Consider the following 27,265-nt stretch of genomic DNA (forward strand, 5'->3'; position numbering starts at 1 on the left):
TAGTAGCAATCTTGGTATTGAATGAAATATTGTCTCCTTGGGAGGACTGATAAATTTACATGTTTCATAAAACCTAAGAAAACCCAAAAACCAAAACCAAGTTCTTACTTTTCTATACCCTATAGCCTAAATGGAACTGCAATTTATGAGGTCAGGCAGATTCGAGTTTTTATTGAATTTTTCTCACAAAACATAAATCATAGTTACTACCAAAAACATCGCGACACGTTTAAATTTGACAAAAATTTCTAGTGAGCATGTGTTGTACTTTCTTTGACCAAAGAAATACATTGCTCCTTCTACATTAATTCTATTCTGTAGCATGTTTTAGAGTTTATCCTACACACACACACACACACACACACACACACACACAGTTTCTCACTGAACAATGCCCTAGACATTTTGTAGCAGAAATGAGTATCTATGGGTGTTAAAAAATTGCAAGTTAGTAGCAGACTACATACAAACGTGATTTTTTTTTCTTTAAAGAAAATACAGAGATAGATAATATGAGACTCACCCGATAGTTCACATCCAAGAAGCTCCATTCTCAAGGTGCAGTGTCTTCGACAAACTTGGGGATAGAGTCTTACATACTGAGCTTTTATGGGTGGTGTGAAAGAGTTGGCATAGGGTGTGTTGTTATCAACATTTCCATGGAACACCTGAGGGAAGAGATCATACAGAGTTTAAGATAATTAATTGCAATAGCTTCTTTACCTATTTTCATATATTAACCCTATATCTTACCCAATATAATCTTTCAAAGATTGGATTAAATTATTTGGGGGTCTGGAGCATTTAGGAAGTGCCTTGCCATCAGCAGGGAATAGAAAACCTATAGATAAAATCCTAATTAAAGCTATAAACCACTGTGGCCTATGGTATAACCTATACTCTACTATGATGGTCTTGTCAATTTTAAGGCCAATCCTTCAGAGCTAGGGGAGTGCTTCTCTCTTTCTTTGAGAAATGGGCACCTTAAACCTTTGAACTTAATCTGGGTCTGTCCATTTTGCTACTTAGTATTCACAGTGTTTGGTTTTTTTCCCCCAAGGAACCAGTCTTCACCAGTGCCTCCTGATCACTCAGGATCTCTAATGCTGTGATCAGACTTATGAGGCTTCAGGGTCTGATTCCTCAAGATTATTCCTTGTTAGTCAGTCCCACATCATTGGATAAGAGACCCATAATTTTTTATATATATCTCCAGTGAAAAACTGTTTCTTTCCAAAACTTAAGTGCTAAAATGTATTTGTAATTCCTTTACATCTCATTCTTATTTTACCTCTTATATAATCTGGTAATCAGAAAACTTTATTGACATTCATTTCAGAAGGTAATTTTAAAAATCTTTAATAAAATTTATGAGAGTCTAGTCTAATGACTTGGTTTTAAATGGGATGAGCTGGAGCCTGATATTTTTAAAATTAAAAATTTGGGAGGAAATTAATAAAAAACTGGGAATATCATATGAAAAAGCAAAGGAGACACTGAATATTATATCCATTTCCTCTAAAATATTTTATTTTGTTAAATAACAAAATTTTCTTCTAGTATGAAGTATAAAAAGATATGCATCTTTTCTACCATTTGGTGCTTTTCTTTAAAAATAATAATTTTTCCTGTAAAAACAGTCTTGATCCCTAGGTATTTGATTAAGGAGAGAGCTACACTGTCAAAGCAATAAAATGAAATCGAAAGCTGACTATTGTTAAAATAAAACTTAATTGTCATACACAGGACTACACTAACCTTGTGATGAAGTGTTTATAGGACCACCAATTAAAATATGAGGAAGCCTTAAATGGTGATCATTGTATATCTATAACTTGGAAAAACTCCTTACTCCCTTCGCCCAACTAGTCCAGTTAAAAAAAAATCATAAATCTATATTCAACAACATAAGGCTTCTGCTGAAGACTCATTAGGCATCTGGTAATCAATGATTATTAATGGGATTTTACTTTTAAATTAAGTGTGTTGTCAGTCTCACCATGTCTTCGTTGGTGCCTTTCACTTTGTACATTGCCCAGGTCTTTCCGTCATTACTATAGGCAATTTTGTAGGATTTTATATACTCTGGGCTTCCAATCCTCTTGGCTCCTTGGGTAATCACGCCAGTGACTCTCATTTTTCTTTGTAAATTTATCTGAGGAGACAAGGCATAATCAACTGTAATCTCTTGCTTTCAAGATGACAAGATAGACAATATGAACTTTGGGAATGGAACATTTTTATTTATTAGTATAGATTTAAAATAATATAAAAAGCTAGTGATTTTTTGTACTTTTTTCAGATGAATATTAAATATATATTAAGATTAGCTTCAAAATCTTCCTCTAATGGAATACTTTTTTAAGTAAAGCAGTACTTGTGAACAAAATTTGAAAATGGCAATGTGCCCAAAAATATAAGAATAGAAAACATTTGGTTGGTTATGATATGGAGGTGTGACCTAGTAAACTGAAAAATGGGACTATTATCTTGCCAAAATAACCTCAGTGACATTACTATTAAACTCCAATGTCAACATAACTGTTAGTGGGTTTCAATTGCTTTAGGCATCAACAAATTTCCATTTAAAATGAAAATCCCCCTGAGGTCTCGGAATACTAGAAAGAGTAAGAAAAGGTAAAGGCAACAATGATGACAAAAAACAAAAACAAACAGAAATATCTTCAGTTTCTGGATCTTTATACTGTAGTCTCTGCTATGGGTAACATGGGATTTTTCACCAAATAGTTGCTTTTCTGTTCATTTCAGCATATGGAGACTTTCTAACTGGTATTTTCCCCATATTTTCTCCTCATTCCAAATCACCCTGCAATAGTTTGCTGCAGAAGTAATAGTTATCTAATAAAAATTTTAATATTATTCTCATATTTAAATAGGGAGCTCCTTTCGACACAACATATAATAATTAAATGCTACGATGCAAGAAAAACATTTTATTCATATATAGCAAACATTAAAAATTGTCCCATTTGCTTTAAAATACCTTTATGATGTCTACAAAATCTTAAACTTAATAGAAATGTATTATTTCAATGTTCCTGACAAATTGCTATAAAGTCCCCTCTCCACCAATTACAAATCAGGAAAATTTAAATGTCTTATACTGTAATATTAAGTTAATGATTCAGAGACCATTTTCCACAGAAAACCAGAAAATCTTCAGAATCATGTAAGTGATTAGGGTTTTTTACTCTACACTGAGACTCTGAGAGTTAACATTTGAAATGGTGGAGGAGGTGCATGAAGAAACCAGCCCCTCTATAATGAGTTTCATATATATATATTCATCTCTTATAGTTAGAGAGTTAAAAATCCAAACCAAGAAAGCAATCCTTAAAGTTTTCCCATGCCAGACAAACACCGTGACTTATTAAAAGGCCTACAGTATTTTATTTCCCTGGATTTATAGATTTTAAATGTGTTAATGGGTCATGGGCAATCCTGAATCCTGCATGGAGTCAGAGCCCTTTTAGGCTTTTGGAAGTTCACCAACACGGTAAGGTCCCCCTTCCTCTTCATTCTAAGTTTCCCAAAGTCTCATCTTCCCCCTCTGAATGTCATGAAGTTCCTCCTCAACTGGTGCTCATGAGGTAATTCTTGGTTTTACACATGTGTAAAGAAAACCTGGACTTTTGGTGAGTTAAAGAACTGGGGTGGGGGCTGGCCCCATGGCTTAGCCGTTAAGTGCACACACTCCGCTGCTGGCAACCCGGGTTCGGATCCCAGGTGCGCACTGACACATCTCTTCTCTGGCCATGCTGAGGCCGCGTCCCACATACAGCAACTAGAAGGATGTGCAACTACAACATACAACTATCTACTGGGGCTTTGGGGAAAAAAAGGGAAAAAAAGGAAGAGGATTGGCAATAGATGTTAGCTCAGGGCCGGTCTTCCTCAGCAAAAAGAGGAGGATTGGCATGGATACTAGCTCAGGGCTGATCTTCCTCACACACACAAAAAAAGAACTGGGGTGGCTAGTCCCCAGCCTCTGACTGGTGAGCGTGCCCCTGTTTCACTCTTGCACTGCAGACCCTGTAAACAACAGTTTTGTTTTTAAATTCTGTGTCTCTGGTCCCTTTTCTCTCCTACAATGTCGAATGAGTTGACTTAGATATCCAAGTTTGCTTTTCTCATTTCAATATTCAAACATCAAAATTACCGTCATGAATCCATTTTATGTCCCATTCTTGTTTAGAGGCTCAAACATCCCCCATGAAGATACATTTTATTTATTACTCTTAATATTTATCTCAATTAGTTCTTTAAAGACTGATTTTGGAATTTTAACTGTGGGATTTGCAATGGGTAACCTCTGAAAAATCCCTTATTTCAGTACGTTAGGTAAATTAGTACATTGCTATGGGAGAGCAATATTCTTCCAGTGTCTTATGTACGGCATTCTTTTTCTCTATTTCATCTGAAACTCCTCATAGTATAAACCTTTCTAATACATACAACATAAACAGCAGACACTTTGAATCATGTTTCCTCCCCTTTTGGAAACCAAATTCCACACTCGATATTGCTGAACATTCCTTTTCAATTCTCTTTTATCTTGTTTCAATTATCTTGTTTACACCTCTTGTAAAGGCCAAAAGATCTCTGTTAGAGTTTTGGCTGAGGAGCTGTAGACTAATTTTCTAAAGTTTAAATTGTAGAAGTATAACAATCGAAAAATAAAAATTCGAGTATGTTTTTCTCTAAATCATTACAAATGATGTTTTAAGATTCCTCTATGTTCTAATATTTACAAGTTCAGAATATATATCTTCAGAAGCTGGAACTCCAGATAGTAAAGCAACACCCAGCTTGGGCTGTGTCTACTTTTAGTAAGTATTTGTAATTAAAGATCAGTGCTGTTTTCATTAAATAAAAAATAAAAACCAAAAGGTGATTTATAGAATACAGGTTCTGGGATTATTAACAGTTACTAGGTTTTAGATTTCTGAGTTCTCATGTATCTAGCATTATTAAGCTTGGATAATAAGGAATTCAATATAAAACAGCTAAGATTTCACCATCTTGGTCATACTCAAAGTTAATACCAAGAATCTATATTGCTGTGAGAAATAAACTAAGTCTTGGAAGAAGGCTACAGCATGATTTTAGAAACATCTCCACCACAAAACTTGCTGCAAGTAATCCTCTTTCATCTCATTCTAACATTATTTATGATCTCTTTGTAAAATAACATTGGCTAACAGGTGATCTGCCTTTTATTCTGTTTATTCTGCCTGTTTGGACCACTCCAGACACTATGTTAAAGGTCTACTGGGGATTGCATCGGAAATTCCAAAATTACTCCCTGAGCTTGATGGATATTTGGATATGCAATAAAATATTTTCATTTATTTATCTGGTTTCAGAGAAATTATTGTTCCATTGGATGGTAGGTACACTGTACAGCCTTAAAAGACAAAAGTGTATTCTAAAGTCTTTTGAGTGAACTGTGTCCCCTGCATGAATATAAATATTAAGAAACATAATCTGTATCTGGAATGCCTAGAACCCGTGCAAAGGCCAGGCAGAAGGCAGAGAAGTACTGACCGGTTCAACCCTGGCTCTTGTCATTTCCCACCAACATAATCTTGGACAATTTGTCTAAACTTTCTGAAGTCTAATTCCCTCCTTTGTAAAAGGGATTTTAATAGACCGATTACATGTGAAGATTATACAACATAATGCATGTAAAAATTTGATAATACTTGCTCTCTAGAAAGCTCTTAGAGCATTTGTTTTTGGGTTGATTTTTGGTTTTTATTGTTGTTGTTTTTAATGAAAAGGAGCATTCCTTTTTTCTACCCTTAACCACCTAATGTTAGGGAATTTGGATTTGTAGAGATGTACTGTAGTTTTAAGAGCTGATAATTATAATAACTATACAAAAATAAATTTGAAAACAACTTCCAAAGCTATGTACTAATAAGATATTTAGGGCTAATATGTGTGTGTGTAAATCTAACTATTATCTTAAACATGAGAGAAAAGGGAAAATTAATGAGTTCCTGACAAGACAGCAACTAGCATGGGCAACTGGCCCTCTCCCCCGAATGCAGCCCTGGAGATGTTCCAGATCAGACAGTTGCTGAGCAGGCACTGAGTTTATCAAACTCGAACACAAAAAACCACGGAAACCCTTAGTGTCACAGGAGCTTTTGAGATCCCAATGGTGTGTGTCTGGGATGTGTGGAGGGGAACTCCAAGGGCTGATGATGGGAGACAGGCTTGGGAAGAGCTTTCTAGATGTGCCATTTGTCATTCCCATTTTGCCTGTCTGGTTCCTTCCTGATTTACCCAGTTCCAGCCCACTGCCAGTGGGAGGCAGTGGTGAAACGTGGGCCAGGCTGGAATGGGGAGCCTGCAGTCACTAACAGGCCTGAGTGTTTCCCCCTCTGCACCCTACATCTCTCATCTGTGGACTAAGGATGTAAAACAGAGCGACGGAGGTCCTGGTAAAAGCAGCGTCTGGGGCTGATGAGGTCTTTTGCGGGAGAAGAGAGATCCGAGTTGAATAGACTTTATAACTCTGTCATGAGGTCCCCTCTTTGCACCAACTCAATCCACCTGGAGCAGCTGAAGCTGGGGCATGCGTCTCACCTCTCCCTCCAGGGGCATCACTAGCCAAGATATTAACAACAAACTCTCTGAGGAATGCAAGCACCATAATCAAAAGAAGAAAAATGAAACACAACTGATACTAGGAAAGACTAATCTAATAGAACTGACAGGTTAAGACTTGAAAATTAAAAAAAAAAAAAAAAACCCCAAAAGATAAAGAGGTTTTTGAAACATAAGACAGGAACAAATATATAAATAAGAACCAGTTGGAAATGTTGAGAATGAAAAATATAATTAAAGTTAAATAAAGTTTAAAATTAAGCTAAATAAATTTCCCAGTGGGGCGATTTCAAGCAAAGAGACACAGCTGAAGAATAAACTAGTGAGCAGCAAGACAGGTTATAGACCTTTTCCAGAAGGCAATGGGATCGGAAACAATTGCCCATATTGTCAGATGATGTGACAATTTACTTTGAAAAATTAAGAGAAGCAATAAATAATAAAAACCAGTTAAAAAGTTCTGCAAGTTTGCTTAATATAAGAACAACATATAATTAATCTATTTCAGCACTTATCAATTGAAAATGTAATATAAATAATTAAAACAGTGTGACACTGGGCACATGTAAAGGCAGATAGATCAATAAAACAGAATAGAAAAATCAATAAGTAGATCCCCCTATGTAAGGAAATTTTGGATATGAAATAAGTGATATTTAAATCAGTGGAGAAAAGATAGAATATTCAATAACTGGATTGGGAAAATTGGTAGACATATCAAATAAATACATTTAGATCAATATCTGTCATCTTATCCCAGAGTAAATTCCAGGTAAATTAAACACTTAAATGAAAAGGCAAAAAGAAACCACAAAAGGAAAAGAGGAACATATAGAATTAAAAATAATCTCAGAAATGAAAATGATTATCTAATCACGGTACTAGTTTTAAAAACGTTATTACATTAAACTAAAAATTTCTTTAAGATAAAAAGCAAAATGAAATCAAAATGCAAATGACAAACTGAGATTAATATTTTCCAAATTATATCATAGAAAAGAATTGATTAATCAAAAAAATTAGAAAACTTTACATATTAATAGGTAAAACCCAAACAACCCAATAGAAAAAAAAAATGGGCAAAGGATTTTGTTAGTTGACATCAAAGGAAATACATATGGCTCTTAAACATATGAAAAGATACTCAGTTTTCCTCATCATACAAATTAAATCTACCTCAAGATACTATAATTTACCTTCATATTAGCAAAAAGTAAAAAAACTGATTACATATTAGCAAAAGTGTAAAGAAATAGGCAAGCTTGTATACTCCTGGTAGGAGTATAAATGACACAATCTTTTATGAAGGACAATTTAGTGACGTGAAATAAAATGACAAATGCACATTTTCTTAAACTCAGCAATTTCATTCTAGAAATGTAGCCTACAAGCATAATCACACATAGGCAACTGATGTAGGTAGAAAGTGGTTCCCTGCAGTGCTGTACACAGTAGAACACAATTGCAAACTATTGAAGATGTCTATCAATAGGGGTCTAAGTCATTTCATTACGGAAAAGTCCAGAAAATGGAATACTATTCAGTTGTAAAACACAAGAACAAGAATGAAGGAGGGAGGGAGGGAGAGAGAGGGTGAGAGAGGGAGAGAGAGATCTTAGCATAAGATTTAAGAAATTACTGCTTGCGAAGCTTTGGTGTGGTATCAAAGAAGAATACCTACAATTATCTGGAAATTATGTGGAAACAGCATTAAGACTTCAGCACCAGAACAGTATGTATTGCACACTCCTGTTTATACTACCGTAAAGGGCAAATAATACACATACATATTTTCTTGTACATGATTATAATGCCACTGAAGCCAAAATCAAAAAACTGGTTAACAGTGGTTTCTTCAACAGGAGGTGAACAGATAGCTTGGGGAGAGAAGAAAGAAGAATTTTGAGAGTACAGTTGTTCTTCCATATCCGAGAGGGATGGTTCCAGGGCCCCGGAGGATACCAAAATCCACGGACGCTCAAGTCCCCTAGTCAGCTCTCCATATCCGCTGATACAGAACCAGCGGATATGGAGGACGGACTGTATACTCTTTTGTGTCTTTCAAAACTTGAAATATGTGGATGTCTTACCTATTCAAAATATAAATACAATTAAATCAAAAAATATGATTGATAATATGTTATTTATAATAGCAAAAGCAATTATAAAAAAACTAGAAATTAACCTAATAATTAATATGAACTTATGGAGAGTATTTTTTAACTAAAAGACAATACAAGATCAGTACAAATTTTAATGGATGAGACTACATGATAAATTTGTTCCCTCAATTTTGTTTTTAAAATCTGTGCAGTTTTCATCAAATTCCAGAAGGACACTATTCTGTGCCATAAATTTATTCTAAAAAATCTATATTTTTTATTTTAAATTATACATTGAAAAATAAACTTTTATTAATAAACAGCTAAAGGAATCTTGGAAAAAATGTAAGAAATGGGGGAAATTTGCCATATATTAAGACATTACAAGATCATTTTAATTAAAAATAATATGATACTAGCACAGAGACAGATAAATATCCATGTGGAATTGGAAGGGGTATCCAGGGGGAGGCCCAAATATATGTTTACACTTGGGGCAGCACTGCACGTCAGTGGGGAAAGGACAGATTATTTAGTAAATGGTGCTGGGAAAGCTGATTCTCTATATAGAGAAAAATGAAGTTGGATTGGAATATACTAAAGACCAAATGTGAAAAGTAACACTATTCATCTAATAGAAGAAAACGTAGAAACATATTTTTGTGACCTCAGAGTTGAAGAAGCTGTTCTTTTAAGACCAGAAAAGTACAAAATGTGAAGGGAAAAATGGAATTGGCTCCAAAAAAAATTAAAGGTTTCCATTCAACCGAGTACATCACAGGTAAGGTTATTAGAAAGGTGACAGCCTGACAGAAGACATTTGTAACGTCAAAGACTGACAGCGGCTTACTTAGTACACTAGTTCTCAAACTTTTAGGTCTCAAGACTCCTTTACTTTTAAAAATTATTGAAGGCCCCAAGAACCATACACTCACGTGCGGCATTGTGGGTTATATATGTACATCAGTGCTCACTGTATTAGAAATTAAAACTGACAAGTTTTAGAAACATTTGTTAATTCATTTAAAAATACAATAATAAACCAATTACATTTTAACATAACCATATTTTTATAAAAATAATTATATTGTCCAAAACCAAAAATTTACTAAGAAGAGGTTATTTTACATTTTTGCAAATCTCTTTAATATCTGGCTTAAGAGAAGACAAGTAGGTTCTCATATTTGCTTCTACATTCAATCTACTGCAAAATATTGTTTGGCTGAAGCATATGAAGACAATCCAGCTTCATACAGACATGTCATTGGAAAAGGAAGGAGTATTTTAATAAGCTTTCCAGATAAGTGTGCATATTCTTCTTTGCTGCCACGTCAAAACTTGACAAGCAATAGTTTCTTAAATTTTAGTTGCAGCGTGCAATCTGAAATCTACCAGTGAACTTTTAACATTCGTTATGTTAAAATCCATTTGTTTATCTTGCACTTTGAATGGATCTTCTACATATGTTTTGTAACATCATACACCGGTCATTTGGAGAATATAGGCTCACCGAGCTATGCAGATTCCTTAAATGATGACATACTTTGTTATATAATGTCATAAAGTCACCTTCATTAATATCACCACCAGTTTCACCAGAAACATCTTTATCAGTATCGGAAGCTATCAAGCTAACTTGGGCAGTTACATTTTTTTCCAAAATTCTAATTTTCACTCAAAATTTCTAATTTTATCACAACAAATACTGCCAGCTGTTTTATGTAGCAGTATTACTTTGTTCATTTTCAAGAAAATATCCGGCAAGTATCCAGGGATGAATAGTCATGATGTGTCAGTTTTTCTTCAAAGCAAACATGATGTTCAGCAAAGGAGTGGTAGGTCAGCTTGCAACTCACACAGCCTCCCAAGTGCTCTTCCTTGAGATAATTGTCAAAATTCAGTACTTAGCAGAAGTGCTTTATACGTAATTTCCATTTCATCATGCAGAATATTAAAGACATAGCAAGGATTGGCATTTAATAAAATTAATGATCATTATAGCTTCTTCAAGGACATCCTTAAGCGAGCTGGATATTCTTTTATTTTTTTGCTTCAACAAGTGCATGATGGAGATGGATACAATGACTACTAGTACAGTTCGGTGCCACTCTCTTGATTTGTCCTAAGGCACCAACAGTTTTACTTACCACTGTTTTGTGGCATCAGTGTAAATGTTAATACAGCAAAAATGGCAAAGAAAGTCTTAGAATGATTGTGGAAATAGCGTTGACCTATGAACCTACTTTGGGACCCCCTGCTTCCACAAGGGATACGTGAACCACATGTTCAGTTGAGAACTACTCATCTTGAATACACGAAGGGTTTTTACAAACACACACACACATACACACATACACACCAAAGAGATGGAGAAACCAATAGAAAATGGAGCAAAGGATATTAGAAGGCAATTCAGACAAAAGGAAACACCCACAGCTAAACTTTCACTATTAATTAATAAATGCCAATAAATAAAAGAATAGCAATTTACAGCCAACAGAATGGCAAAAGAAAAATGTAAGATAATATCAAGTATTGGTCAAGTATTCCTCTGCTGATGGTGGGAGTATAAACTGGCATAGTTACTTCAATCTGTTAGTTGGTAGTAAAAATTAAGCAACATATTCTTGAGTATTTTCCCTCCCCAAATTTTGCATAAGTGCTCAATGAGAAATGCACACATATACTTATTGTAGAATTTTTTTACCTTAGCAAAGAACACCTTAAGTGAATGTTCCCAGAGGAACAGAGGTTTAAAACATAAAATGTATCTGTGTGTGCATGCATGTGTGTGTGCATGCATACTTTCCAAGAGTCAGAAGTGATGAACTGGATTGATATATGGCTATGTAAAAAACGTAAGAATGTGTGAAAAAGGAAGCACCAAATGAAATATACACAATACACAATACCATTTATGGAAATTTAAAAACACATATACAACACAACATCATGCACTTTCCAATAATTCACTTGCCTAAATCGACACAGGGAAAGTGAAATGAAAGGTTACACATCAACTCTTCTAGGTTGGGTTTCTATAAGAAAAAGGAAGAGGAAGGAAGGTGGGAAACGACTAACAATGTCACAAAATAAAGAAGTTTATCCTCAAATCAGTGCTGGCAAATGATATCCCAAGTAGGGGAAGGGATCATTGGCTTCTCCCATTTACTCCTCTATCCTGAGGAAAAATGACTTAAGTATGGCCATCTGATGTAATATTACTGTTACATACAAAAGCATTTCCTGAGACTCATTCCCTAGTATAAAATACAGTGCATAAGCATTTCAAACATACTTATTATCTAATAATACACTTAAAATTATTTATGGTTGTAATTTAGGCAAAAGCTAGTATTAAATAAGCAATTAGCTTTAAGAGTAGTTTTACGAACAGCTAATCGTTTTTCTCTGCCTCAAGCTTGTTATCAGAAGTTGTGATACGCTTCTTCAGCACTCAAGTGTGGGTCTGACTGGTAGCTGGTATCCCTACATAAAAATAATCCAAACATAAAATGCAAACAAACACAGTTTGCGACAAGAGATCACTTTCTTATTTAATTGAAAAAGAAGCATTCAGTTTTTTAAATGTTGTAATACTTAGGGAGTAGAAGAGAAAGAATTTCTTTTTGAGGAAATTCTAGGAAGCATTTGCCAAATGAATATTGTTTAAAGATAAACTGAGGCATATTAAACATTTTAAGAGCTTATTTGAGTAAAAATTGATTTGAATGGGGCAGTGCCAAATCAGAAGTGGTTAGGAGTGTTCCACCAACAGGAGCCAGGGGAGAGACTTTTATAGAAAGGAGGTAGAAGCAAAGCAAGGGAAATATGTGATTGGCTGTAGCTTAAGTGGTTGCATTGTTTGGGAAAGCCTAGTTCCCTGTTTGTAGTTGGTTGTGCTTAGGTTTCAATTTCTTAACCTTGAGGTATTTACTGGCTTAGGTTTTGGTTTGCTTATGTAGGTTGCTAAGGCATTAAAGCCACTTCAGTCTAATGGTCTCCTTGTTTAATTAATTTAACAATATCAACTAGCAAAAAAATAAATGCCTGATTCATAACTCATTCTTAGGAAAATCATGTTAAAATCAAACACTTCGTGGTCATTTACCTCATGATTATTGAAGCATACATACAAGCAGTAGTTTGTGAGTTGCTATATAAAAAAATGCAGATTTGTGGTGGCATAGTGGTTAAGTTCGCTTCAGTGGCCTGGGGTTAGCAGGTTCGTGTTCCAGGTGCGGACTGATACAACACTTGTCACGCCATGCTGTGGATGGCGTCCCACATATGAAGTAGAGCAAGATGGGCACAGATGTTAGCCCAGGGCCAATCTTCCTCAGCCAAAAGAGGAGGATTGGCAACAGATGTTAGCTCAGGGCTAATCTTCCTCACACACACACACAAAATGCAGATTTGAAGATTAGATAGCATATTACATTAAAGTACTATATAAATATACAGTACTTAATAATGAGACTTTATAGCAATCATTATGCATACTAATGTTTTCATAATTTGCACAAAACACAGGCAATTTGTTTAAACTGACTACTAAGTGCTAGTGTACAGAGATTTTAAAAGTAATACTCTTTCTTTTTTAATGATGAGGGTATGGATTATCATATAAATAATAAAAGTACCAGGTAAAAGATTAAGTAATAAAAGAATCTGCTAGACGGGATGAGACTGATACATATTCCATCATTTGAATTGCTAAAAATATAACATGAGGAATTTGCTGTTTCTATATATTAGATATGCACACATTCACGCTTAAATTAAAAGAAAAGCACATTTCTTAAGGAAAGAATGACCAAAGTGTAACCACCTTTCAATTTCAGGAAATAAGTATTTCACTTGAATATCAGAGCTGTCCTTCTATTGAATTAAAAATATTATTTTTGTATGATCATTATAAAGAAAATGTGTAATTGGAGAAAATTAGAGCAACCTCAAAATTGTAAATTGTCATTATTCATGATAATTTCATCTTAACAGAGATTACATTTTATGTACTAACATTCTACCTCTGGTGGTGAGGCAAAAAAACATGCATTCAATTAGCTCTTTTTCCTAACATGAAGGGTCTGGAAGTATGTGAGTACAGACATTTATTTGAAATTTCCAGACAATGATTTTGCACTGATAGAATTTAAACTTTTAAATTTGCAAATGAGATTTCTTTTCTATCCACAATATGGTTCATAATGGACCTCACTTAAGTTTGCTTTCCCAGGTCTCAGTGAAGACAACCCTCCTAGGAGGGCTTTCTTTTGGGAGCTGGCAACACAAGTCAGATGCAGGCAAAAATAATAGGTAATTATCTGTTTTGTGTGATATGAGAAATAACTTGAGCCTCCCAGGCAGTCCTAAGAATTTGGATTGTAAAGATGTCACATAAGGGGTAAAAAAAAAAAAAAAAAAACAGGAAGATTATCACCAGAAGCTTCTAGTTAAAAATTACAGGGAGTTGGAACTCCACTGTTCTTTCACATTATCTCATTAATATAAGGTATTTTATGAAACGCATCTTTATCACCTTCTGTGGAGACCTGGGTGGTGGGAAGAATCATGAATGTGCCTAAGGAGGAAGGCATTTGAGGTGTTTCAGGATGAAAGGAGTAACTCAGACCAACAGTGCTTAGCTCATAGTTCTGGTATGACTGGTCCTCAGTGCTGTAATAGAATTCCTCTTAAACAATCTCAGATCATCAACAACCCGATCCACTGACACTCTTCATTTCCACTGTGTAACACACTCGCTGCTCCACACATCCTGGCACTTTGGGCCATTCTGTCAGGCCCACTCTCCTCGTTCTTGCCAGCTAAGCTGCACACTAACCATGAGTCAGTTGTGTTTGATCCTCAACCTGTTTTTTCAAGCTGTGCTTGTTACTTTAATTATGTAATTTAATCAAACATAATTGCTAAAATGTGACTGGAAAAGGAGAGAGTTTTTGGCCCACGAAAACATGAAAAAGCTTTGAAAAACTTTGAAAAGGCAAATTACTGAAAACAATTGATAATTTTGGGAAAATGATTAATATCTAGGATTCTATGCTTAGATAACTTCACCAATATGTTTAAGCAAAGATATAAAAAATCAATAAAGCTTTATGGGTGCAGTTCATCCAAGAGATATGAAACAGGATTTAAATGTTTTTTTCTTTTAATCAGTTTTTACTAACTAATCAACTACTTAGTTCTGAAGCTCCAGAAAAGAGGGCTTCTAACTGTCCTCCACTACACTGAACGCTGGCCAGCCTCTGACATGTGTTCAATTAACTGTCTTCTTTGAAAAAAGATGAGAAAAGAACACATGTGAATAAACATAAAAACTATAATCTCTTTATGACTCTTTGCACCTGGTAAAACTTTTCAATCAAAGTGAAAGACTTCATTCACCAAACAGCAGGCAACAGAAGCAATACAGCATCCTGGGTGTAATCTGGTAGCTATTCGAAGAGTCCTGGCCTGGCACAACCATTTCCCCTGAATTTCCACCTGTTTCTGAAGGGCTTTCACTATACTCTACTCATCTCCCCTTTCTTACTACTTGCCGTGGTTAGACTTTCTTCACATGCTCCGACATTCACAGCTTCATATTCAGGAGTGAACTGCACTGTGGATGTTTTATTGAAAGACTGCAGCCTGAATATTAAGTTAGATGGAATAGTATATATTAAGGTAATCTAGAACCTTCATAAGCGAGACTTTATGGTCTGAGGTATAGATTTTAATTCATATGCTCTGAATTTTAGGTTTTTCTTGTCTTTTTCCTGGTTACTTCATATGGCCAGGGCAAGAATTAAAGAAGTCATTATTTGTAAAAAGTCCAGCAATCTGAATAGATTCAATAAGAACATGGAAGGAAGGAAGGAAGGAAGGAAGGAAGGGAGGGAGGGAGGGAGGGAGGGAGGGAGGGAGGAAGGAAGAAAAAGAGAGAAACCATGAAGAACAGATAGGAGAAGTTAGAGAAGAAACAAGAATAAAACAGAAAATGATGTCAGTACATGAGTAGAAACACTAACCCTAATAAAAATACATTAGAAATAAGGAAAATAAGTTCACTTTGCTAATATTTTTCAAAGAAGTCTGAGGTGCTACCAAAAAGAAAATCCTTGATGCACAAGCACAGAGGCAGTGGGTGTGCAATGAAGGGCAGAGGGAAGAGGGAGGCTGTGGGCGAGAGACTCGGCGTTCTTCCATTCCTATAGGTTTTCTAATTTCCTAAGTCGACAAGCGATAGCTCTTATGCAGAGTGAAGTGGGCAACAGAAAGGCAAATATCAAAAGAATCAAACCTGTTCTACCAAAAAAGGAAAAAAAGAGAGAGAGAGAAATAAGCACTGTTGAAAACTTTTAAAGAGTTTATCAATTAAAAATTTTTTAAAGACAGATGTTAGGAGAGGAACCTTACTTCTCATAGCTGGCCCTGGACCAGGAATGAGGGGGAGGAATTTCACTCTAGGCTCGGCATGAATGCTCTCCTCTCTTCAACCACCTCACTGAGCGGACTTCAAAGTGAATGTGACTGAGGACAGTGCTGAGTGCATCAGAAAAGAAAAATAACAGGATATCCTATTACTGTAAGGATAGTCTTAGCTAAAACTGAGAATGCCTTGATGCTCATATCCCCATCCAGGACGGTGAAGGGTTAGCAGGTAGAAGAATGCATCATCCCCCTGTACTCTGCAATTTTTCTTCATTCAGCGTGTCATTTGTAGCATGCAAATAACAACAATGTCAACAGAAGAGTTTCCAAGTTTTGCTATGAGAACATCCAGACCTTTCCATTTGTGAAGACACTATTGGTAGTGGCAGTAAGCGCCCTGAAATTTTAAATGCTCACATGGGATCAATTAAACATAAAGATGGAAACAAATATCACACAATAAAAATGTAAAAGGTACTTCTGGGAAGCAGAATACCGTGATACTCTTCATTTTTATGTACTGAAGAAAAAAGAAGTCTGCAAAGCAAACAGATGTTCTAGCGCAAAAGGTGGCAAGTTTTCTAGGATGTTATTTTCTAGTATTGTGCAATATGAAGGAATGAACCAAAAAGAGAAATAAGAACGCTAAAAAGAAGGAGTGGAAATCTCTGGAACACAGATGCAGTAGCTGTTACCAAGTAATAACTCAGCTTTCTAAATTCTTTGTGTTCTTATGGCTTTATTTTAATCTATATAGGTACAATCTTACATCTGTGTTTCAAAAATAAAATTAAATAAATATATTTTAGAAATTAAATTGCATTGTCACACTGGGATATATTAGCATATGCTCTGAAAAATAATAAAACAGACTTACATTTCATGGTTTTTTTTTGAGAACTTAATTTCATGATTCAAAAATTTTATATAAATAGGCAAACGAAATAGTGCTTGGTTATTTCTCTTTGTTATTAAAATTGTTACTCTAGACCTAAAGGTATCTGCTAGGAATGTTATTAACTGGGCTAGTCAGATCATCTAATTTCAGACATACTGAAACTAAGTTTTTAATGTGACTCCAAAATTGGACACACACTGGCAATATTGAATAGTCTCCTCAAATGCCACCTGATACAAAAGATTCGTTGCAGTCTATAATGAAGTTTCTCTAGAAGAAGCAAGTTATAGCTTTTAATGCTTCCATCTGCTCCTACATTTCTATAGTAAGGATTAATGTGTAATTTGCATTGTATTTCTATGGGAATTAAGGGTACTTCACTTAAATATCTAATTATTTTTGAATAAAATAAGGAAAATAAAATACCCTAAGCTGTTTTTAGGTATTTTGAATACCTTTATAAGCAAATAAATCCTGAAATTAGAAGTTAGGGTTTTGTACAACAAACCAACATCCAGGTTTGGACTTGTTGAGTTTGGGACCTCTCATTATCAGGTGTCGGGGAGAATGGTGGCGCTACGAGAACGCTGGGAAGATGAGAGACTGAGAGAGGCAAAGCCTAGAACTGGGAGGCCTGTACTGCGGGTCTTTACCGTGTGCAGACAGGCCCCTCCTTTCTTGGTGCCGATCAGCAATGAGGACCACTAAGACCCCAAATCACCCGCCTCCGCCAAAGCATAGGAGAAGTTCTGTTACTTCCGAGCGGGAGTAGATCACTATACTCAAGTAAGAGCAAGGTGTTTGTCTTCTGAAAACCCAGACTGGTCGCCTGGTTGTGCCATGTAATTCCTAACATGGCCTTGGGCAAGTTTCTTAACTTGGCAAACCAGAATTTCTCCACCCACACATTGGTAATGGGATCGCACAGGGCTGTCTGAATATCAAAGATGATGCTGTCTCTTAGTTGCCCAGCATCTTTAAGCATCCAGTGATTGTTTGCTCTCATGAACATTCTTTCCAGGAAGAGGAAAACTGAATTTCTCATTTACAAATGTAAAAAAACAACATAAAGAACAAAATGCTTCTTTAATTCACACTGATCAAGCATGTTAGACTCTATTTCTTTAATTAACTTTTACTTTTCAAAGGGCTTTCATACACATGATACACTATTTCATTTGCTCCTAAGAAATAAATTGGACAATTCTGGTCTTCTGTATGGGCCAACAGGGGAAGATGATGGGGGAATTTTGGTCATCTCTGCTCCCTTAGAAGTAAGGAGAAGATGCAAAGAACAAAACCAACCACAGAAAAATTTCTACTCCCTATACAGCACTCTCGTCCAACATCAACTCCTTAATAAAGCAGAAAGTTAATATTTTTGTTTTGGTTTGTTTTGTGAGGAAGATTGGCCCTAAGCTAACATCCGTTGCCAATCTTCCTCTTTTTGCTGAGGAAGATTAGCCCTGAGCTAACATCTGTGTCCATCCTCCTCTATTCTGCATATGGAATGCCACCACAGCTTGGCTTAAAGAGTGGTGTGTAGGTCTGTGCCTGGGGTTCTGAACAAGCGAACTCCAGGCAGCCAAAGTGGAGCATGGAAACTTAACCACCATGCCACTGGGCCAACCCCAGAAAGTTAATATTTTTACATGTTTTCGAAGAAACACAGTTTCACCACTACCAAACAATTCTGTACAACAAAAAGTTAAACTATTTGAAATTCATGAGGAAGAAAATAGACTATATCTCATTATTTTAGAACAACGATTTTGCTGAACAGATGTTGGCAATTAGGAAATCTTTAAAAAATATACTGATTGTACCGTTTGTAAAGTTTTATTTCCACTTCCCTTAACTAAATACTACAATACAATTTATCTATTTTCTAAACCTTGCAGAATAAATTATTTTTAAATGGAAGAATATCATTCCTTTATTTTTGTAATTTCATTAGTATGATCCGAATTTAGAAAACAAGTTATTTTTGTATGTGTGTGTGAGGAAGATCAGCTCTGTGCTAACATCTGCCAATCCTCCTCTCTTTCTGCTGAGGAAGACTGGCCCTGGGCTAACATCCATGCCTATCTTCCTCCACTTTATATGGGACGCCGCCACAGCAAGTGGTGCATTGGTGCACGCCCGGGATCCGCACCTGCGAACCCCAGGCCGCCACAGCGGAGCACGCACACTTAACCACTTGCGCCACTGGGCTGACCCCCGGAAAACAAGTTATTTTTAATGATCAAAAGCTACTGCATACTTACCACTAACTAACCAGATTTATTCATATAAAAATTACCTCCATAACTCCAGTTTTGTGGTTAATTTTATGAAAATTGAATTGAACTATTTATGTTTTATATATTTACATTTAAAAATTACATACTAAAAATTCTAAAGTTAATATAATTTTTAAAAGTGATGTAAAATCCTGATAAGAAAATACTATAATCACATTATTAGGACATTCAAAATTAGGCAAACTAAATTACACTTGATTTTTTTTTTTTTGGTAGCTTGAACTGTAGATTTTCTCCATTCTTAGATCACTTCTCCATTTTCCAACCTTCAGCAGTTTCCCCCTCCCACCAAATTAAAATATGTACATTTTCACACTGGCATGTGCAAATTTCTACAAGGTCATTGCAACTTACTTTTCCAGCTGTATTTCCGATTGTTATCACACGTGCATTTATGCCTCTATATAGTCATTAAATGCATTTAATTCATCCAATATTTCTTGCATGTCTATAATCTACAACATGATGATAGATACACTGGGAAATGTAAAGACAGAAAAGATTTTTGCACTTGTCACATGTAATCTAAAGAGGACAAGACATATAAACAACTAAATACAATACAAAGCAGATTTTATAAATGATAAATAAAGGGACAAGTGTTTGTCATGGACATGAAGAGAAAACATCTACTAATACTGACTGGAAACAGGAAAGCAAGGCTGAGAAAGGTCAAGTGGCCTGCCAAAGGTCACATGCCAGGATTGAATGGTCATCCCAGACCCAGAAGAGAGCAAGAGAGTTAGCCCAGTAGGGGGAGCACCCACTAGGCTTGGGCATTATGAGGGGTCTGACGAGGCTGGACAGAAAGGTAATTCTTCCCTTGGTATGTCCGTCCGCAAGACAGGCCCCTTTCCCACATTGAGGCAATTTGAAACTTATCTGCCCTTTGTGACTCATTTTAAATGGCTTCTTTTGCATTTATATGTAACACTTAAAAATTATTATTATGGCAATAATACATTCTGCCTTGGATCTAATACTGAACATGCTATTTGCAGACTCATATTAGTACAATTTGGTTCAGCTGTGAGTGACAAAAACCCAAATAAACAGTGGCTTAAAAAAGAAAGAACTTGGCTTCTCCCTGTGTAAATGTGTGACTAGGCAGAAGGGGTTGATATCTCAGGGTCCCAGGCTCTTCTGTCTTGTTGCCACTGTATGTAACCCTGATCTCACGGCCCAAGATGGCAGCGTCCGAGTTCCTGGCAGCAGGATGGAGGAAAGGATAAAGAGGGGAGAAGAGGGCATGTGGGTGTTCTCTCTTAAGGAAGATTCCCCGAAATCACCATGTGACACTTTTGCTTATATACCTTTGGCATTTGTAAGTCACGTGGCCACACCTCGTGGAATGAGAGCTTGGGAAATATAGCCTAAAAGACTCTGTTTTTATATAGAATATACATAATCTTGTACAGAATAAGTCTATATCTGAGGTAAAACATGCTTAACTAATAATCCTCTTGCTATGGAAACAGGTGAAAGGATGTTGGGGGGCAGTTAAAAGTTTTAACTACAACTCTCAATAAATATTTGTTGAATGAGTGAGAATGTACATTTATTAATCACTTGCTGTGACTAAACATCCATCATATAACCCCCACGACAATCCTAAGATGCCGCCCTATTTTTGTTGCCACTTTATACATAAAGCAGTTGTGCTTTGGGTGGTTAAGTAACTTTGTTCAAAGTGACAGTAGCCAGTTGAATCCAGAACCATTGATCTTGAACACAATATTGCTTCACCGTAGAATATAACTGCTTATGCAAATCTGTTTTACTTGTATTAGATTTATAGGTAATGTGGCTTATTTATATTCTTGCTATTTATTAATTCATTTAATAAATATTTATTGAGCAAATAAAAAGTGTTCTAGGCCTTGGGGATACCAAAAGAATTATGATAGCCCATCTGTTCTTATTTCTTAAAGGTTTAGTCACTAGGATTGGTGAGAATACAAAGTGAGCCAACAGACCAGTGCCCTACCCTCATGCAGCTTACCTAAGAAAATAATCTCCTATATAGTCTTTAATTATAAGCTGTGACAAGTACTAGGCAAGGAAAGAACAAAAAGCTATAAGAACACGTATTAGAAGAACTACATCTGCTGTGGGGTGAGGGGTGATGTTAGGGGAGGCTTCCTTGAGAAGGTGGCCTCAAGAGCAGCAGCTGGCATATGGCAAATGCTCAATGAATATATTGATTGAATGAATGAATTTGTTAATTTAAATGGAGCTAGAGGTCACTTTGAAAGATGTTTTTTACAAGCCTGGGGAAGCAGAAGGAAGTACCCTTCAAAAGTCCCACGTGGCTGGAACTCACAGACTAAATTCTCCACTCTTTCCACAGCACATGGTTAAGAGTTCAATAGCTCATTGAATTAAACCAAACAGCTTTTTTCCCTCTCAAATGAAGACACAAATGAATTAGAAATGTCCACATAAGATAATTTAAAATGTTTTATCTACTTTAATAAGCTCCACAGAAATAGGCACAGAAAACTTGTCTATTGCCCAAATAGGTCTTTGTAAACAGTAGTTGCTCAATAAATACTAGTTCTTCTATGGCAGATTTGAAACTAAGAATGTTTATTCTAAAAAATATTAGATAATATACTCTTCTCTCAACATTTATGTACATATTTGCAAATCTGGGTTAATACTCCTAAGAAAAGAAAAGCTAAGATCCATTGGCAATATTAAAATGCCTTACTTATTTTTTTGTTCTGCAAGATAATCACATTTCAGGGTAAGAGCTTCTTGAAAGCTGCCATTATGTGAAAACACTGGATTAGGTTGGGCTCCTGCCAGGAAAACTAAGACAGAAAAATTCACACCTACTTCTGAAATTCAGCACTCTCTGTCTTAGTAGCCCTAATGATAGTAATAAACCAAGGACACCTGAGTTTAACACAGTTTTTTTTTTTAATCTGAGAAATGAAAATACAGCCTATGTATTATGAACTCAGAGAAAAAATACTTGAAAGCTATTGAAGCATTAAATATATAATAGATGCAAGAAATTTGAGAACCCATTTGTGGGAAAAAGGAGACCATTATTATTTTTTCAAGAACCAAAATCACAACAAAATAAAACGATCTATACTAAGTACACCAACGTTAGGCTGAAACAGCTACTATTTTAATTAAATATATCAATTCTGGGGAAAACAGCAGCAGCCGCAGCAACAACAACATTAAAAACAAATACAAGGAGAAAATATAACCAACCTATGGTACAAAAATGAAATGTCCTGGAAAAGGCATTAATGTAGAATGGATACACTTATTCAGAAGCTCAAAGTTCACTTCTTTTCCTTCTAAAGGTCCTGCACAATGATGCTCTCCGGTAAGCTATTGTCTTATAAACTGTTTTGATGGAAATGGAAATGGAAGAAAAAGAAACTTTCACCACTATGAGAAGATACTCTGTTTTAGAGTTCCCATTTGTCCCCTCTAATATCTATTTCAATACTAAGTGGCCACCACCTAACCTCCCATTCCTAGGTGTGGCCACGTGACTCACAAATGACCAACGGCAATAAGGAAAAGTGTCACACAGTGGTGGTGCCTACTTAATCCATTTCCACTCTCTGTACAGAGCAGCAAACTCTGTCTTCCAACTTGACGGCAGACACTGTCATCAGGATTTTCTCCAAGGAAATCAAACATTAAGACTCAAAATATATTCACCATTTTCCAAGCAGACCAACTGCTTTTCCTGATTTCTATATTTCTATTAATGGTACCAAAATCACGCTCAAACTCCGAACCATGGATTTAATTGGATTTAATTTTCCTTATTTTTTCCTCCCTCCCCTCCCATAACACACAATTCAATCCATTGTCAATGCTGTACCCTCAAGCCCTCTTACAATTTTATCTTTTATTTTGATTTCAACAGCTGCCTGTCTAATTCAGGTCCCCCTCGGCAGTTCGCTATAAAAGCCTCCTCGCTGGCACGCCTGCTCCTCAGCCTGTCTCTGCGTGGAGCGCGACGTTTATTCAACGAAACTTCACTGAATGCCTCCTAAGTTCTCAGCATTGTGTTGGGTACTTATAATACACACCACTGACAGGTCATCTTCCTGAACTCTAGTTCTGACAGTGTCAATACCCTGCTGAAAACCCTTCAATAACCATCAGCTGCCACCTTCATTTGACATTCATGTATTTTCACATTATGGTCTCTCCTTACCTTTGCAGATTTTTATCCTCCTATCCCCCCTGCATATACCCAACTTTTCAGTATTATAAGACCAGTCCCCCATGTTCCTTGAGCTCCTTCTATCTCTCCTGTGCATTCTCTTCTCTCTGTCTGGAATAACTTCCTTAATGTCATCTTCAAAAATGGTTAATATGCTAAATTCCCCCTTAATAACTAAAATGTAAATGGCTTTTTGATGTTTTCATCATATTCTGATTGCACAGAAAATAAGTATTTTTTCCCTTAAAGACTCCTAAGACCCAGCTGAGGATTGAACAATAAAACATTTAAAGCCTGGTCTTAGGGGGATGTGGATAGTTTTACAATCCTTTTACCATTTAATTACAACTTAATTATTGAAGACCTCTTGTTACAGGAAAAAATCCTTTGAAAACAATTAAGCATTACGATTTCCAGTGCTTGGAAGAATGACAATTCCACTTAAGGCAGACACTGACACGAACACTTTAATAAAATATCACCAAAGCAGCCTAAGTTGTTAGGTCTTGGAATTGTGATGTCTTGATGCCATCCGTTACTTTAAAATGTTTCCCTTTGATGTCTCATTTTACCGTCTCAATATACTGTTCTTAACACCTTAATTTATTTAATTAAATTGCTTCTAACAGTGAAAGGGGCACATCTAAGATGAAGTATGTGTCTCTCCCTAGACTGTGAGCTCCATCAGGGTAGCAATGTCTACTTTTTTCTCAGGATCATCAATATCAACTCTGGGTCCCAACTCTGACCTATTAGTTCAGAAACCCTAAGGATAAGGATCATATTTAAAAAGCTCTCCAAGTAATTTTTATGCAGTTGAAGTTTGAGAACCACTGCCCCAGGCTAGAGGTGAACCTCTTGCTTACGGGCAAATATAAATTTTATAGAATACAATAGTTACCTCACCGGGTCTTAAGAAAATCCAACACTCCTCTATACTCACCACCAGTGTCCATCCTACCCTCCAAAAAAAAGGTAAAAGAGAACTTCCTAGAGCTACCAAAGAAAGGATAGTAGAGAGGTTACAAATGGTTTAGCACTGGCCTCTCACACAAACTGCCCGCGTTCAAATTCCGACTGCAGAACTTGCTAGTTTATTGAATTTGGACAACTTATCTTTCTGTGCCTAGACTCCCCATCTGAATAGTGGGGATGAGAACAATATCAATTATGTGGAACTATGGGGTCAATACAGGTAAAGCAGTTGAACCAGATATAGTGCCAGCTGTTAGGTTATTTTAAAGCTAATACAGGGCCGGCCCGTGGCTTAGCGGTTAAGTGCGCGCGCTCCGCTACTGGCGGCCCGGGTTCGGATCCCGGGCGCGCACCTACACACTACTTCTCCGGCCATGCTGAGGCTGCGTCCCACATACAGCAACTGGAAGGATGTGCAACTATGACATACAACTCTCTATTGGGGCTTTGGGGAAGAAAAAAAAGGAGGAGGATTGGCAATAGATGTTAGCTCAGAGCCGGTCTTCCTCAGCAAAAGGAGGAAGATTAGCATGGATGTTAGCTCAGGGCTGATCTCCCTCACAAAAACAAAAACAAAAAGCTAATACATAACACTATGGATAACAAGACTCACTTGTAACCTAAGTATAGGTGAATATACTAACTTTTTTCTGAACTTAAGTCTAACCACATTCAGTTAGTTTTAAACAACAACAAATTCCCCCAAACTGAAATGGTTTCAAATTAGTTACTGTCTCAAGAAGATAAAGCTTTCAGAATCAGGCCAGGCGGCTTGGTGTTCGGTCACATTTTCAACACAAGGTTTTCAGTGAGGTGTTGGGGCAGAATAAGTTCGTTCAGTGTCTACAGTGGAAATAAGGGATTCCTTCAGCCCAATTCAAAGAGTAATCCCAGTACTTTCCAGAAGATAAGCATGAAGAGACAATCAAACTTTTAACTCAGATGCTCACTTTTCTCCCTGCTTCTCTGAGTTTCTCACCTCTAGGGACTCAGGACAGGCTGCCAGTAGGTCCTCCCTGCACTTGCAGGAGATGCCGCTGCACTCCTTTTAGGACCAACTGTTGGTTGGAGGCGGCAGCTGACTCTAATTCATAAGCAGCATTTCCCATAGGCGGGTCTCATAGCAGGTTTAACACCTCTGGTTGTAGCTGGATTCACATTCACGGGGGAATGCTGAGGAGTGCATTTGGCAATATCGGAGAAAAGTGACAATGAGAAATTCTGGAGGATAAGTGTCAGATGTTGGGATACACGGCCCAGAAGCTGCCTAGATGGTCAGGTGAAGAGACATGAAGAGGAAACCAGAGCAAGTTTGCTAGGAATGTGATCAAGGTAGATTGTAAAATCAGAGGTTTTAAACTTGGAATATTTTATTTTTTCTATGACAATAGCAAGTTGCTATTTTCAATCAACTCACATGATCTCTATTTCACTCTACCAATACCATAAACTAAAAAATATATTTATGAGACAATGGGAACTAAATGAATGACAAAAAGTTTAAAATCTCAACCTTTGTAAATACAGAAGTTAAGTTGGAAATGTTTTCCTCATGGCAAAAATGTATAGCAAGTATAATGACCAAGTCTTTTATATGAGGGTGGTTTACTGAATTATCTACTAAGAGTTTAACAGATGCTAAAAATTGTGTTAAAGTGGTTCCTTATAACTCTCTACAGTCTATATTTTATGAATAATAGTAATAAGGTGTAGTTTGTATGTTTTTGACATTTCTATAAGGATAAAAACTACAGATTGCATAAGCTAGAGAGATACTAATATTTTAAAACTTTATTTCTAGGGTAAATTAATCTTAGAGAGGGAAGATATGGTTACTTTAACAACAGTACTGTCTAAGGCTTCAAACTCTGGTGGCGTGATTATGATGACAAATTTATGAAAATGTGCAAGAAGCTAAAACAAACATTTAATTTTCAATATTTCAGGAACAAAACATAAATGGGATAGGAGAAGATGAAAATTTTGGTGCTTGGTACTTAGGATTTAATTAGCAGACTTCCTGGCAAACACCTTACAAATATCACCCATGCCCATCCGATCTTGCTTACAAAAGTGGTTTGCAGTGATTATGAAGAAGGTATGGGCCACTGGGATTTACAAGTTTGATTCTTCTGCTGCCCAGATGAGTGAGGCATTCTCTACATCGTATATAGCACCAATGGATCATGCTTAGATGGCACAATTCAAACATAAGTATCTAACAGCTGAACATAGAGAGTGAACCGAGTTGTTTGGGCATTCTCCGTACCACTCAGTGCAGCACAATTACCACGTGAAAATAAACACTATCTCTCTCCCATCTATTTTGTTCAACATTTTATATTCTTCTATCAATCAATTACCTGATCTATCCAACATAGTTTTTTAATTCCATGTGCTATGGAGATAGACAACTTTCAGCTGTAATTCCTACTCTCAAGTGGCTCACAGTAGAGGAGAAAGGTAAACAAGGACTATAAAAGTATGTTAGCTGCTATGATTGAAATACAGAGTTGGCGGAGTGGGAGCAAGACAGTGTAGTCACTTCTAGCTTTGGAGATGAAAAGCAGGAGTTCCAAGAATCACTTTGTAGAAGAGGGAATAAAGGAGCTGCATCCAAAGAAGATTGGTAGACGGCGCGTAGATGAAACGTGAAGTATATGTGCCTAATGACAGCAGCAGCAAACAGTCAGATGCAGCTGAG

General features: G+C 36.3%; 1 protein-coding gene across 2 annotated transcripts in view; it reads right to left on the minus strand.

Annotated features, from left to right (window-relative positions):
* Positions 1-27,265, minus strand: part of EDIL3 (EGF like repeats and discoidin domains 3) — a 372,749-nt gene that overhangs the window by 93,925 nt on the left and 251,559 nt on the right. For both annotated transcript variants that reach the window (XM_058526450.1, XM_058526363.1), the window contains 2 exons: positions 2,000-2,155; positions 524-668 (listed from right to left, as the gene is read on the minus strand). In XM_058526450.1, coding sequence (XP_058382433.1) covers positions 524-668; positions 2,000-2,155 — 301 coding nt within the window. The remainder of the gene's footprint in view (positions 1-523; positions 669-1,999; positions 2,156-27,265) is intronic.

The sequence above is a fragment of the Diceros bicornis genome, chromosome 1 (genome assembly GCF_020826845.1).
Source record: "Diceros bicornis minor isolate mBicDic1 chromosome 1, mDicBic1.mat.cur, whole genome shotgun sequence".
Classification (NCBI taxonomy): domain Eukaryota; kingdom Metazoa; phylum Chordata; class Mammalia; order Perissodactyla; family Rhinocerotidae; genus Diceros; species Diceros bicornis.